This window comes from Triturus cristatus, chromosome 2_1 (assembly GCF_964204655.1).
Source record: "Triturus cristatus chromosome 2_1, aTriCri1.1, whole genome shotgun sequence".
In the NCBI taxonomy this organism is placed as follows: Eukaryota; Metazoa; Chordata; class Amphibia; order Caudata; family Salamandridae; genus Triturus; species Triturus cristatus.
In genome coordinates this window covers 1,075,593,368-1,075,606,137 of record NC_140581.1, presented here as the reverse complement: position 1 = coordinate 1,075,606,137, position 12,770 = coordinate 1,075,593,368, and the positions used below count along the sequence as shown (strand labels likewise).

Genomic DNA, 12,770 nt, shown 5'->3' with positions numbered 1-12,770 from the left:
CTTGTACAGTGCAGAGGCTAAACGTATTCTGTACTTGAAAGCTAAAAAAAGTAATCGCAGCACAGAAAATAGGGTAAATGTTAAATAGGATGAGATGTGAGCACAAAAATCAAAAAGGGAGGGAGAGATCCAGAAGAGGTGAACGAAGGAACAAACAGAAAGATGCAGAGAAGAGGGATGATGATACAAGCTGAGGAAGAGGACAGTGAGAATAAGAAGGGAGGGAAAAGGTAATAAGGAAAGGAAGGATGCAGGAGAGAGCCAAGCAAAAAGAAAAATAGGGGAGCAAAAGTAGAAATTACATGAAGAAAGTAAAAGGACAGAAACGAAGAGAAGAAAGGAGAGTAAAAGTAAAAACAGAAAGTGGGTAAAGGTACAAAAAGAGTAAAAGATGTTGGGCAGATGAGAATTGCAGGAAGCAGGTTCCATAAATTAAAAGATAAGTGTGGTAAGCCTTCTTGCATATATTTCTGGAGGTAATAAAAGGTACTGCGCCTCAAAATCACAAAAATAAACAAAGTCATACATTGCGAGGTAAAATTGCTATCAGAAGGGGTCGTTACTTTGGCAGTGTTAGTTGCAGATCCGTATCCAGTAGAAAATCCACATCCAATTAGACAAACTTTCTCCAGAGGGGCGGCAGCATCGATTTTAGCCACATAAATTTCATTCACAACCGTGTACTCAGTGAAGGTGCTGGTGCCAGCGAAATTATAAATCAGCTTCCCTTTGCAGCTAAACCTGCTTGTGTTGTCATCCATCAGCCCGGTAAAGTTCCCAAACCTGAGTAAAGGAAAAATAAACAACACTGTTAAATGAGTCAGTTTTCAAATTAAGGGCCTCACTTCGTAAAGTCTGGAAAGTTAGAATTGGAGGTGCAAGGGCGAACAATTCTGGCTGTATCTCCAAAACTGTTTCCAGGCGTCAAGAGCTTTAGGACTCGGAATAAGGAATAACATCATGGAATTAACTTACTTTGCACGGTGTCCATGATTCCGAGCCCCTATATGCTGTCATTTTTCACAGGCTTCCAGCAGGTGAAAATGGCAGTGGAAAACTCAGAGAGCCCTATTCACAAAGGTAAATTTGCGCATGCAGATTTACTCACAAGAAAATTTACTCTGGCACGAATCACTAATTCTGACTGTAGATTTACACACAAGTAATGATTTATATGTCTCAGCCTCCTTGAAATCAGGGACTGGAGACATCTAAGACTGAATTTACGATTGTAAAGTTACAACTAGTAACTTTCCACTTGTAAACAGATATCTCCAGGACAGAGATCTCCACCACTGGGGAAGAGATCCCCCAATTGGGAAAGAACAGGGAAAAGGATACAGTCTATTAGCTATTTAAAAAAAAAAACATACAACATATCTTACTGTAAAACAAAATTGTTGGTGAGTTTAACATTTTTAATATTAATTTAGAAGTAACAAAATTAAATGTTACAGCACAGTATCTAATCAAATTGAATGTTTATTAATTATTCAATTAATCAGAAATATTATTTTAATTTATAAATATTATTTTTTGAACAAAATATAAAAACAATCCACCTAATTATCATTCTAATATTTCAATATTACGTAATAAATCTATTTAAAAGTTGTGTTAAATTAATATAAATTATTATTTTATTAAACATTTAATCCTTTAAGTAGCATCTTCTTTTTAGAACTATTAATTGTTACTTTTAAAAGTTTTGAAAAAATTACATTTTGATTTAATTTAAATTTTAGCACTTGAACCAATTATGTACATGTGAACAGAAAGTCAAAATAACTTAATTGATTTTATATTATTCTCTACAGGGTTAAGCTCCTGCCTCCATTCTTTTCTATAGGAGTTTATTGCAGTATCGATGAGTAGCTATGTGGGATGCTAACCTTACAGCAAGGATGCGCTGGAGAACACCTACTAATGTTTTAGGGCCTTTAGGACGTTACTAACTTTAGAAGTGTAGTTTGTGAATAACGATGGTCTTCCTCGTTTGTGGATGGGTGTTTGTATTAGCAGATCCCTCGTTTGAATCCTTCTTACACCTCCGAACTCCCTCCCATGTAGTAATTTGTATTCAGCATTTTCCAGGCACTCCCTCCGACCTTACTCACATTTACTCCTAGGGCCCTCATTACGTGTTGGCTGGACTTTGCAGTGCAGATAGCGGAGCAAGTGTTACTCCAGGATTTTTTTTATGTCATTCCGGTGAAAAACTGCTGACATTTTAAACCTGCTCTGAACAGGTGGGAAATATCAGCACGACTACAGGTGGGGGAAGAGGCTGTTGAATGGGATTGCAGGGGAGAAGGGCACACTTGGGCCTGTCTGGGGGGTATTATCCGCTACCCCCGCACTGCTGCAGGCAGTGGGCAGGTCTCTGAAATGCTGCTGGCCGCATTCGCTCCTCAGCCCCTTCAGCTTCTTTGATAGGCCCAGTGTATCCGGGCCTGGACTTATCAGGACCTGTGATTTCTGACCCAATAATTCCAGGCCAAAAAATGCATGAAATTGCAAATTGTGTTATTTCACCTGGAGTTAACTCTCCACTTGAAATAACACAATTTATAATGAAGAGCAGTCTTACATGTGCGATGATGTTCTCAAAGAAAAGCCCTGAGAGGCCGAGGAGAAGCACTCCATCCTGAGGTTTGGGAATTGCGTTTTGTAGTAGTAGGTAGGACTACTTTACATACTACAAAATTCAGTTTGTTTATCTATTTTTTAGCAGTTACCAGTAAAAATTTGTATCAAGCGCGGTAGTATTTCACATGTATATGGCTCTGTCACGCATGCAATGAGGAAATAAGAGTGAAAGTTATGTTTAATGCTGTAAATTGTAAACAAATACATACTCATTCTTAACACACATGTTGGCATGTGGATGTTTGCAGCATCGACACTCTCCACACTGAGGCATGGGAACCGGGATAACTTTATCACCTATGGACAGAAAACATTATTTTTGTAATCTGAAATGATGAATACAGCAAACAGGGTAAAGTCCAGATCTATTAACACATGCTCTCCATTCATTATGTGTGCTTGCGGGGCTCTCAAACAACACACATGAGAGGAAGGTATCCCTGCCGGCCCTGCTCAGGTAGTGCTATTTGTGAAGTAGAACTAAAAATCACCTTTTTTATTTTTAACCATTTTGAAAAGCATTGTATCATCATTGGTCATAAGTAGGATGCTACACTGCTAAAGGTCATGCTGAAAATTGGTCCAATTTTCATATTTGTTAATGCAAACACTTACTCAATGCATGGTGGAGATTTATGACTCAAAGCAACAGAAACTGCATATTTGAAAGTTGATTCAACCACTGTCCAAATGTCTTAGTCACTGAGCGCCAGGCCCTGTAATTTAAGCAAAGACATTGTAACACAGCAAACACCAATGGGTTTTCATGCCAAGCAAAAATCCTCAGCATGTGAGTCTTTGTAGATTTAGTACTGTCCAGATTTTCCACTCAACGAAGTGCTACCAGTTTTTCAGCAACACTCTATTATGTGAACAAAAGTAGATCAATCCACAGGAACTCACAATTTGGTCACTTGTCCCCTGCCAACAAGCACTCAAAGGATCTATGACCTCACAAAGAAACACAAATCTCACAATAGTTGCAGGTATAATAAGCAAATATTGTTTATACTTCAACTCCCTACATTAAAAAAAAAATTAAATGGGCAGAACCTATTACACTGAGTCATTGGTGGAAATTCAATACAGTTGTGGAATACAGGTTTAGTAGTTAACTGGCCTATAAGCGAGAAACGTCTATGTCACAAATGCATAAATTCCATACTCATCAGGTCTGCATAGATGTGTAGAACATTATCAGCTGACTGAGGAATGTTGTAACATCTTTGGTGTATCCTGTGCTAGGTATAGTAGTCAGTCAGTCAATCGTCTTTAATCGGTTTATAAAACAAATAAACCATAAAAGAACATACTTTAAAAACAATTATGTACCTCATTAATAATTACAATAAAATCTGTAAACCATCCAAATTATACAGTCTAAAGTGGTCAAAAGATCTATACTACAATTCATAATCTATACATTCCAGATGAATTAAACATTTCCTTATATGTATGACCTGCAAAACAAAATCTACCACCGCACTAGAGATCATTAAATCTCCTAAATTAATCAATTGTATTAGTGCTGGTTCACACATAGTAAAATTCATATTTAAAAATAAAGGTTTTAGCAATTTCCTTCTAGGATCACTAAATAATTTACAGAATGATATAAAGTGCATACTAGATTGGAGCGATGTCATATCACAAAGACACAGATGCTTACCCTTATTCCAATGTCTCTTCCTAGGGAATGCCACCAAATGATGAACTAGACCTAATTAAATCTTGTAAGTAAATATCTATGAAATGTATCTGGAATATTTAAAAAATAGGGTTGAACACCATCCTGATAAACCATACGGAAAACACCTAGTAGTGATACATAATAACCTAAATTCCATTCCAGGGTAACATTTTATTCGAGTTGGTGTTTGTATGAGCTTGTGATTGCCCAATTTATTTTAAAAAGTTGTAATATTTTGTATCTAAGAAATATTTTAGTATCTCTTTTGTGAATGATGCTTCTGGCTTCGTCCATACCGCATGCCAGAGGAGGACCGGTCTAAAATGCAGAATGTCTTCAATAAAAGGTAGGCCTACCTCCTTATCTACAGCCATCACAGAGATGGATATCTGCAGAGCAAGCAACCTGAAAATGCCTTCTGATGTGCAAAATAAATTAGTGGAGGCGTACTTTATGCATGGTCCAAGAGAATCTGACAGAAAACTGGGGGCCTAATTACTATGGAGGGGAGAACGCCACTGACAGCCGGTCGGTGATGGTCTCCCCGCCATTTTTACCAACTTCACTGCCCGTCACATTTGGATGGCGGGCAGCTGTGTGGCGGCTGCAAAGACCAACCGCCATGGATCCAATGGGCTCAAGGAGCTTGTCGGTCCATCAGAGGCAGAGTAATGCCTACCAGGCACCGCCATAGGCATTGCGATGTTCCTTTCTGCTGTCGCTTTAATGGCAGTGAACCTGCCATGAAAAAGGCTAGTGGGGAGGGACATTGGGGTCCCCTAGTGGGCATCCCTTATTCCCTGGCCCACAGACATGGGACCTGGGGAACACCTTTGGTGCCCCCCTACATATCCCTGCACCATGTGGCAGGCAACGCACGGTAAAACACACAAGATGATGGACGGAATGTTGCACATTGGCAAAACACATGGTAGTGCAGGGATGTGTGTGGGGTGTCTGTTTTGTATTTTGGAAGGTACTGCAGAGCGCAGCACCCGCTGCAATACAAAAGAAGGGCAATGTAACCACCATGGTGGCGGTCGCATCATAATTAGCCCTATGGGACCGCCACCTTGTAGATGGGCGGTCCCAAAAGCGAAATGAAGGCGGACGGACTGAAGTCTGTCCACCATTGTAATCGGGCCTTGGAGCCCTAAATATGAGAATGTTGTTATTCTCATTATATGCTCCCCATTTATATGGTGTGCTCGTGTTTTGGACCTTCCTTCACCATAGATCATAGGAAAGCTCTTCTTAACCCCTTCGGTGCCCGCCCCTTTCCCCGCCCTGTGCCGGCCATTGCATTAGCGGGCGGGGTTTGTGACGAGCTGGACTCGTCATGGGCACAGCGCCACCGCGGCCCATGACGAGTCCAGCTCGTCACGGGCACCGAAGAGGTTAAGATTAACAATCATGTCTCCCCTCTCCATAAATGCAGTGAAAGAAACAATGAATTGCTGCATACAATTCACTGTTCGTCATATCAATCGAGCATCATCTGTATGTAACAATACTTTCTGGTTCCCAATTCTAGGGTTATACACAGTAAGTGACTGCAATTCTGCAACTATGCCATTAATGTAATGGGAGAAAAGAAAGGGCGCAAGCACACATCCCTGTCTTACGCTCCTCTTTATTCCAAAAGATGTAGTACATTCAACCTTGGGTCCATAACAAACCCTTGCAGACAAGTTTGAGTACATCCTTGATAAAATAATTATTAGTTCTTCAGGAGCCCCTAATGTTTTAAAGGTCAATAACAACTTATTATGGTTGACCAGATCAATAGAGCTGCTTAGATTCATAAAACACAAATGAAGGAAGCCAGGTTTTACCCATGTATATTTCCCCACTAACAGTTTACGGTTAAGTGTTTATTTTACTGTACCCAAGCCCTTTCTAAAACCGTACTGAGACACTGTTAAAATTGAGTGTTCCTCTGACCAACACTTTATCGTCTAGTTTGATCCAACCTATCAACTTGGCTGAAGGGTCCAAAGATTATCCTAGGCTATAACATAAGCCGTCACCCTTATTATCCTTTTTTCAAAATAGGGATGATAATAGTCTTCTGCCATCAGGGTGGAAAAAACTCAACTCCTGCTGTTGTGTGCAGATTTAGATTCCGTATATAGGTTTCCTGATGTATGCCCTTATATAGGTATAATTCACATTGCCCTTATTTGGACATAGAAATCCGGCTATTTTTAGACATTGTCTGTACAAACCAAATACAGGCATGGCCACCTACATCCGTCCATCCAAGTCACAACAAATTCTTGGAAAACCAGACCCATAAGCCTTTAGGAATTTCCCTCAGCTTGAATATTGATTTCTCCAAGAACTCATTAAGTATGCATGAATATCTATTCCTTAGGGGTTCATTCATGACGTTCCTCTGCCCGACTTTTACGTCAATACTGGCATTCCTAGACACCTTCAACGTATAAATATACCAGCACTTGCCCTAGCAAATTGCGGTTCCCGGAGGATTTGATCCAACCCAGACTACGCGGTTCACCACGGCAAGTTCAGAAGGAGATCGAGTTCCAGCCTGATGCACTGACCTGACGCTGCCATCCTCCTTGCAGAGAATCCAGCTTGAGTGCTCTCTGACTTTCCTTGTGGGGGTTAGACTATCGAGTCCAGAAAAGAGATTCCATCCTCTCTCCTTCTAAGGTATGGAGCTGACTAGAACTTAGAGAAACCTTTGGCAACTCTTGGCTAAACCTAAATATAGCTAGCTATACTTTAGAAATGGCACCTACTTCAAATCTCGTACTGCACTTAGGTTAGGTACACTGGGGTAGAACAATTTAGAAGCATCAGATGAGTATCACATTTTAGCTTATGTTATTTTGATTAATATATGTCATAGCTACAAACCATGCTATTGCAGTATTATTTTATCTTACTGCTAACCTCGTACATATTGTACTTCGCAGGCTGTCTTACAATTGTAGCAATTCATATCTCTTGCATGAGAAATAAGACTGTTCAATAAACCCTTTTATTGAAACGTCTGTCTCTCTATTTCTGTGCAACTCTGTAGAAACGAAGCATGCACGATTGACTGAGTGAAGCTGTTATCTATTGTTTCCACAATTCTGAGACTGTTCCGATTCTAAAAGGAAACAAAGTTGTCATGTTTATGCGGTTGTCAGAGACTAATCCCTTCTTGTATATTCGAGAAGTTTCTAGTGACCTATGAGCTAGTTGGCACACACAAGTAATTAAGTTTAGTATACTCGATAGAAACATACTGACCTTAGTCCTATGTCAAATCCATAGTGTATGTTATTCCAATGTGCAGAGTCTATCAGGGATATAGGAACCACACTACACTGCTGCATTAAAGACCTTAGGTAAAAGTGGGGCTGAGAGGTCCTTGCTGTTTTTATAGAAGTCCCCAGGGATGAAATCCAATCCTGTCGCTTTCCCTTTACAGTTTTTATCTAGGGAAGTTATTACTTCCTTCTAAGAGAAAATTACTCTGCTTTCTGATTTTGCTAATTCAGTATTTTATATAACATTGTTACCCTTTGAAAGTGGCAAATATTTTCATAAAAGAATTAGTCCAATCTTGGGGAGCAATACAAGAGTCTATTGTGAATGACGATTTATCCCCAAGAAAAGGACCATTTATTGTTTCACAAAACAAGGACATATCATTGGTTTCAGCTGCTTGTAGGAGATTTGCTCCAGGCTTCTTCCTGTAGATGCCTTTTACTTTAGACCATTGCCTGCTTTTAAGTTTCCCCAAGACCGTGAATCTCCAACCTGTCTCTTGATGTTGAATGTAAAGCTGTTCTCAGATTCCTAAGGGACATTGTGCAAGCCTTGTCCAACCAATCCTTGACATTTTGTGTCCTGTCTTGGTATGGTTTTACTAATGCAGAATTAATGGATTCAGAGATGTTAATATGTGATTGCACAATAGAAGTGTGATCTGCAGTGTAGCCCGAGCATATCATAACATTCTGTTTACACTCATTAATAATGGAAACAATAAATTCATCAGGATTTACACCAGACCATTTCATTATCATACCCTTGGGTGCCTGATTCTGAATACTCTTACGAGGTTGCTTTATACATAATGGGACATTATTTGTCAAGATCAGGGGATTGTGTTCACTCACAAAACAGAAGATCACAAACTTTTAATATCTTATTATGAAAACATTTAATGTAATCATTTGTCGACCAAGCCCTCTCCCCGCAAAAGTGGGGAGGGGAGTTCCCTATGAATGGTACTTTGTTCTACTGGATTCAAAATGTATTTAGCCAGTAACACATTCAATCTTTCATCGTAAATATTATGCGGAAAATAAGTTAATCCTCCTCCCTCTGCATCAAGAACTCCATATAATGTCCTTGATGGCAGGGGACATATAACAATGTTAAAGTCCGGTGCCCATATAATGAATGGATTCTTAATGTTAGAATGTATAGAGAGAACTAAGTCCTTACCCACAGCCAAAGCCATGTCCCTTCAAGTATTATCAAACATGTTATTGTAAAAATGTATGATCAATTAATCAGGATTTCCTTTTGACTCAAATAAAACAAATTGATAAAAGGAAGAATCTATAAGAGACTGAGAAATTGAAAAAGGAGATACAGTTGAAATCAGGACAGCAAGACCACCCTTTGCTCTCCCTGCCGTGGATGGAGTAGCTAGAGTAGATACTGGTACAAACCCTCAAGAGAAATGGGCTCTATTGCCCATGTCTCCTGTACACATATTATGTGCACAGGAGCAACATGTTCCCACCAGTCTGTCCTAGAGGGCCTAACCGCTATACCTGCTACTTTCCATGATATTAATATGATCTCAGTATGTGTCTTATTAAAATCAATAACCAGATCTGAGTGTCGAGTTAAGGTGTTACCTTTATAATGATGATCATTAAGGGTTATCTGCCTCTCATCCCCTCTTTTATAGCTTCTACTTTTCCTCCTAGGGAGTCAATCTACCCCATCCAGAGATTCAAAGGGAGAAAATCTATTATAAGCACTCACTTACTCTATCATCAGTTTACCCATGGCTACATGTTTCTCGTGACACTCCATATATTGATCTGGCTGATAAAAGAATCCCAAGGGAACAACTTCAATTTTACTCATTGACGAAGTGTTTGCCATTTGAGGGGTGGATAACTTTGTCAATATCTGTTTAACAAGGCCAGGAGAGCAGAAATTGAAACCGGGCCAGAAGTGAAATACGAATAATGTTAAAACCAATTGAAATATTACAAATAGTCTGCCTCTGCTCATCTCCAGAGCTGACCAAAGGTTGTTCACATTCCTAGCTTGTCTTACTTAATTTACATACCATCTTCACACCTCAGTTGGGAGATCAAGCGCTTGTATTCAAAGTATAGAGGCCCACACTAATGCTCAGGAAGAAAGGGTAAAAACAGTCCCAGGGGTTGCAGAACTAGTTGCAGACTCTCAGAGACAAAGGCCATGTGGGTGCTAGTGTAGATGCGGGCTTGGAGTTAACAGAGAATAGATTTCACCTGAAAGCACGTGTTGTAATGATGGACTAAGTATACTGCTGTATAAGAAAGAAGTGTTCTGAAAATGTTAGTGATCTTCAATAAGCGGTCCTCACCAGGTTCTGACTGAATGTAACAAACAAAAGAAACTTTCCTGCTTCTATAATGAGGAATTTCTGACTACCTGATAGGGGTATGAGAGAGTATGCATTGTTAGGAGCCCTCAGCAGCCCATCCTTGAATTGATGTACCAGGACTAGTGACACTAGCCTCTTGCTGATCCATAAGGATACAGATCCCAGGTCATACTGTAACTGCCTGGATAATGAAGGATAGCCTTATATAAATGAACCTTTCTGGCTGAGGTCTTACAGCAGACACCTATACCCCCAAGAACACTGAACCAATGGCTGCTGAGTTCCTTCACATATTACCTACTTACTTTGCGTACCCTTTAATGGAAACAAGGGTGGCCCCTCTGCATATCAAGATATGACATTTTCCCCTTGCACTTTTCTGATGCAAAAGAGGGCCTCGAGATAACATCCTGACATAGCTGTGGCTCCTCACACTTGGCTGGCCGCCCCTGCTAACCCCAGATGATTCAATCAGCTATGGGTTACTATGTTGTTCTAGTACACCCTGAATCTACATCTATTATATGCTCAGGGCACCTGTGACGTGTGTGAATGCCAACAGAATGCTCCTTTTTACATGAATATATATTTTTCTGGGTTGTCACATTGTTTACTTATCTGCTCCCACATAGTACTTCAGTTTATTTTGAAAAGGGATATAAGATGTATTGCACTTTTCCCAAACCATTTTTCTTTGCCAAACTCATCATCTTATTTATATGAAATTCTTTCAATCCGCTCATCTATCAGCCACGCCTCAAATGTATGTGTTTGCCAATGTCGCCAGACGGTAAGCAAGAGTGTCCAGTCCTAGGGATGGGAACCTCAGAATTGAAAAGCTGTGGTGAAACATATGTCTAGCTGTATCTAGTTGTACTGTTAGAGCAAAGCAAATTTTTAATTTCTTTCGAGTTGTAAATAATACAATCTGATGATTCCTTAATGCAGCGAACGTAACTGGTCTTGCCAGATGTGTTCAGTATCAGATATGGTTAGCCCCAATTCGGTGACTGATATTCTTTTTCTTTAATAAGTATTTTATTCCATATGTTGGGGTATTTGCATTGATGATAAGGCCCACTACCTTCACTCATCAGAGTGAGGACTCCTTCACAGAGTCTCATAGAGATATACTTCCTACCCCTTTGTTCCACAACACAGGATGCCTACCTTGCACTGTGTTGTTAACACTCATGAAGGCATAGTTTAGATTCTTTCACAATAAAATAAAGAGATCATTATTGTAAATAAAAAAACATTAAAATACATATTCCCCTGACCTATGTCTCAGGCTGTGTGATTGAATGAGTAAATGGGTATTAATCATTTCCTCACATTAAATTATTGCTACTGTAGTTGTATTGTGTTATACTGTGATGTTAGGTCTTGTGGCAGTGCAAAGAATTATGGAGCAAGCCCAAAGCATGATCCTCCCTGAATCTCTGCAAGCTCATCGTTCAGCATCATATTTTAAGCAGGAGTTCCAAATAAAGTTGATAGGTGAACTGCAGCAGCAGCTCAATGAGACTGTGCAGCATGTTTCTTTATCCAGGGTGACGTGGGTGTTTAATTTCACTCATTATGAACCATCCTCCAAATGAACCTGCAGAGATTACAGTACTGGATAAATATTATGTAAAGTGGAAGTAGTAAGGCTTTGAAAATTAGCCACCGTACAGTATGGGGCCTACACACAAATTGCATTCTTTAGTATGTTAGTAGTACTCCAATAGTAGCACTAACATGCTACAAAAAGTTATTCACAAAACATTAAGCAGAGGTATATACCTCCACTTCTTCTCTTTTACGTGAGGAGATCATATCCCCAATTTTCAGGATATCTATCTTGCCCTGTATTGTCTGATATTCCAACCATCATCTAAACTCACAAGTTTCTATTAACTTGTACCACTTATGTATGTCCTCTGTTTCCAATCATTCAAATCGTATGCATTATTTCTATTTTGTATGGGCTGTATTGGTAACATTGTAGGGTTAACAGAGGGATCCATGTCTTTCAAACCTTGGACGGTCAGTTAGCAAATCAGTGAAATTTGTGTGTTGTGTTTGTTTTGTTAAGTAATACCAATTGGAATAATGCTCCTCACTGAGTACTGAAGGTAATAAAACGAAGGAGTCCTGCAAAGGGCTGCAATAAGCAGATTTTGATGTACATGTATTGTCGTATTTTTCAATGGGTTACAATTGCCCAAACTTGTCTGGTTGCTGATATGCACACAAAGAACCCTTTGTTTCAAAAGCACACATAGTGACACCATAGTCAAGTTCTTTTTTCACTCCAACAACATGGGGTAGTGAGGAACCATCTTGATTTGGTTCTTATCTCTCAGATTGCAAACAACTGATACAAATACATAAAGCTATATCTGATCCTACACCTGTTTAATATGGATGTCTCAAAGTTCCCTTCTAGCTCACTCTGTTCAATCAATACATTGAATCACTGGGTGAACTACTTACAGGTCTTGGCATATCTTTTATTAGAACGCTGATGACACCTACATCTATCTTAAACTTGACTTCCACATTCTGGCTGCAGTATGAAATCTTCCATTAAACAATATCAGCTTGAAACTATCATTAATGTTGGTATTACCCGCAGACTAGCCTTGACTGCAAATATTTTTGAGATTCCTTCTCACAAAAATTACACTTCAAAGGACACAGCTAAGCTTCTGGCAAATTGGAGGATTTCAACTTCCAAAGCATAAATATTTTAAACACTCTCTATGTATTATCTGAACTGGCAGTTGAGGCCAGGGTCATTTC

At 39.5% G+C, this 12,770-nt stretch overlaps 1 protein-coding gene across 1 annotated transcript in view; it reads right to left on the bottom strand.

The window, feature by feature from the left end:
• Positions 1-12,770, bottom strand: part of LOC146866381 (alcohol dehydrogenase 1-like) — a 286,340-nt gene that overhangs the window by 234,762 nt on the left and 38,808 nt on the right. The window contains exons 4-5 of the mRNA XM_085636258.1: positions 2,859-2,946; positions 564-783 (exon numbers count right to left, since the gene is read on the bottom strand). Of these exons, the coding sequence (XP_085492384.1) occupies positions 564-783; positions 2,859-2,946 (308 nt within the window). The remainder of the gene's footprint in view (positions 1-563; positions 784-2,858; positions 2,947-12,770) is intronic.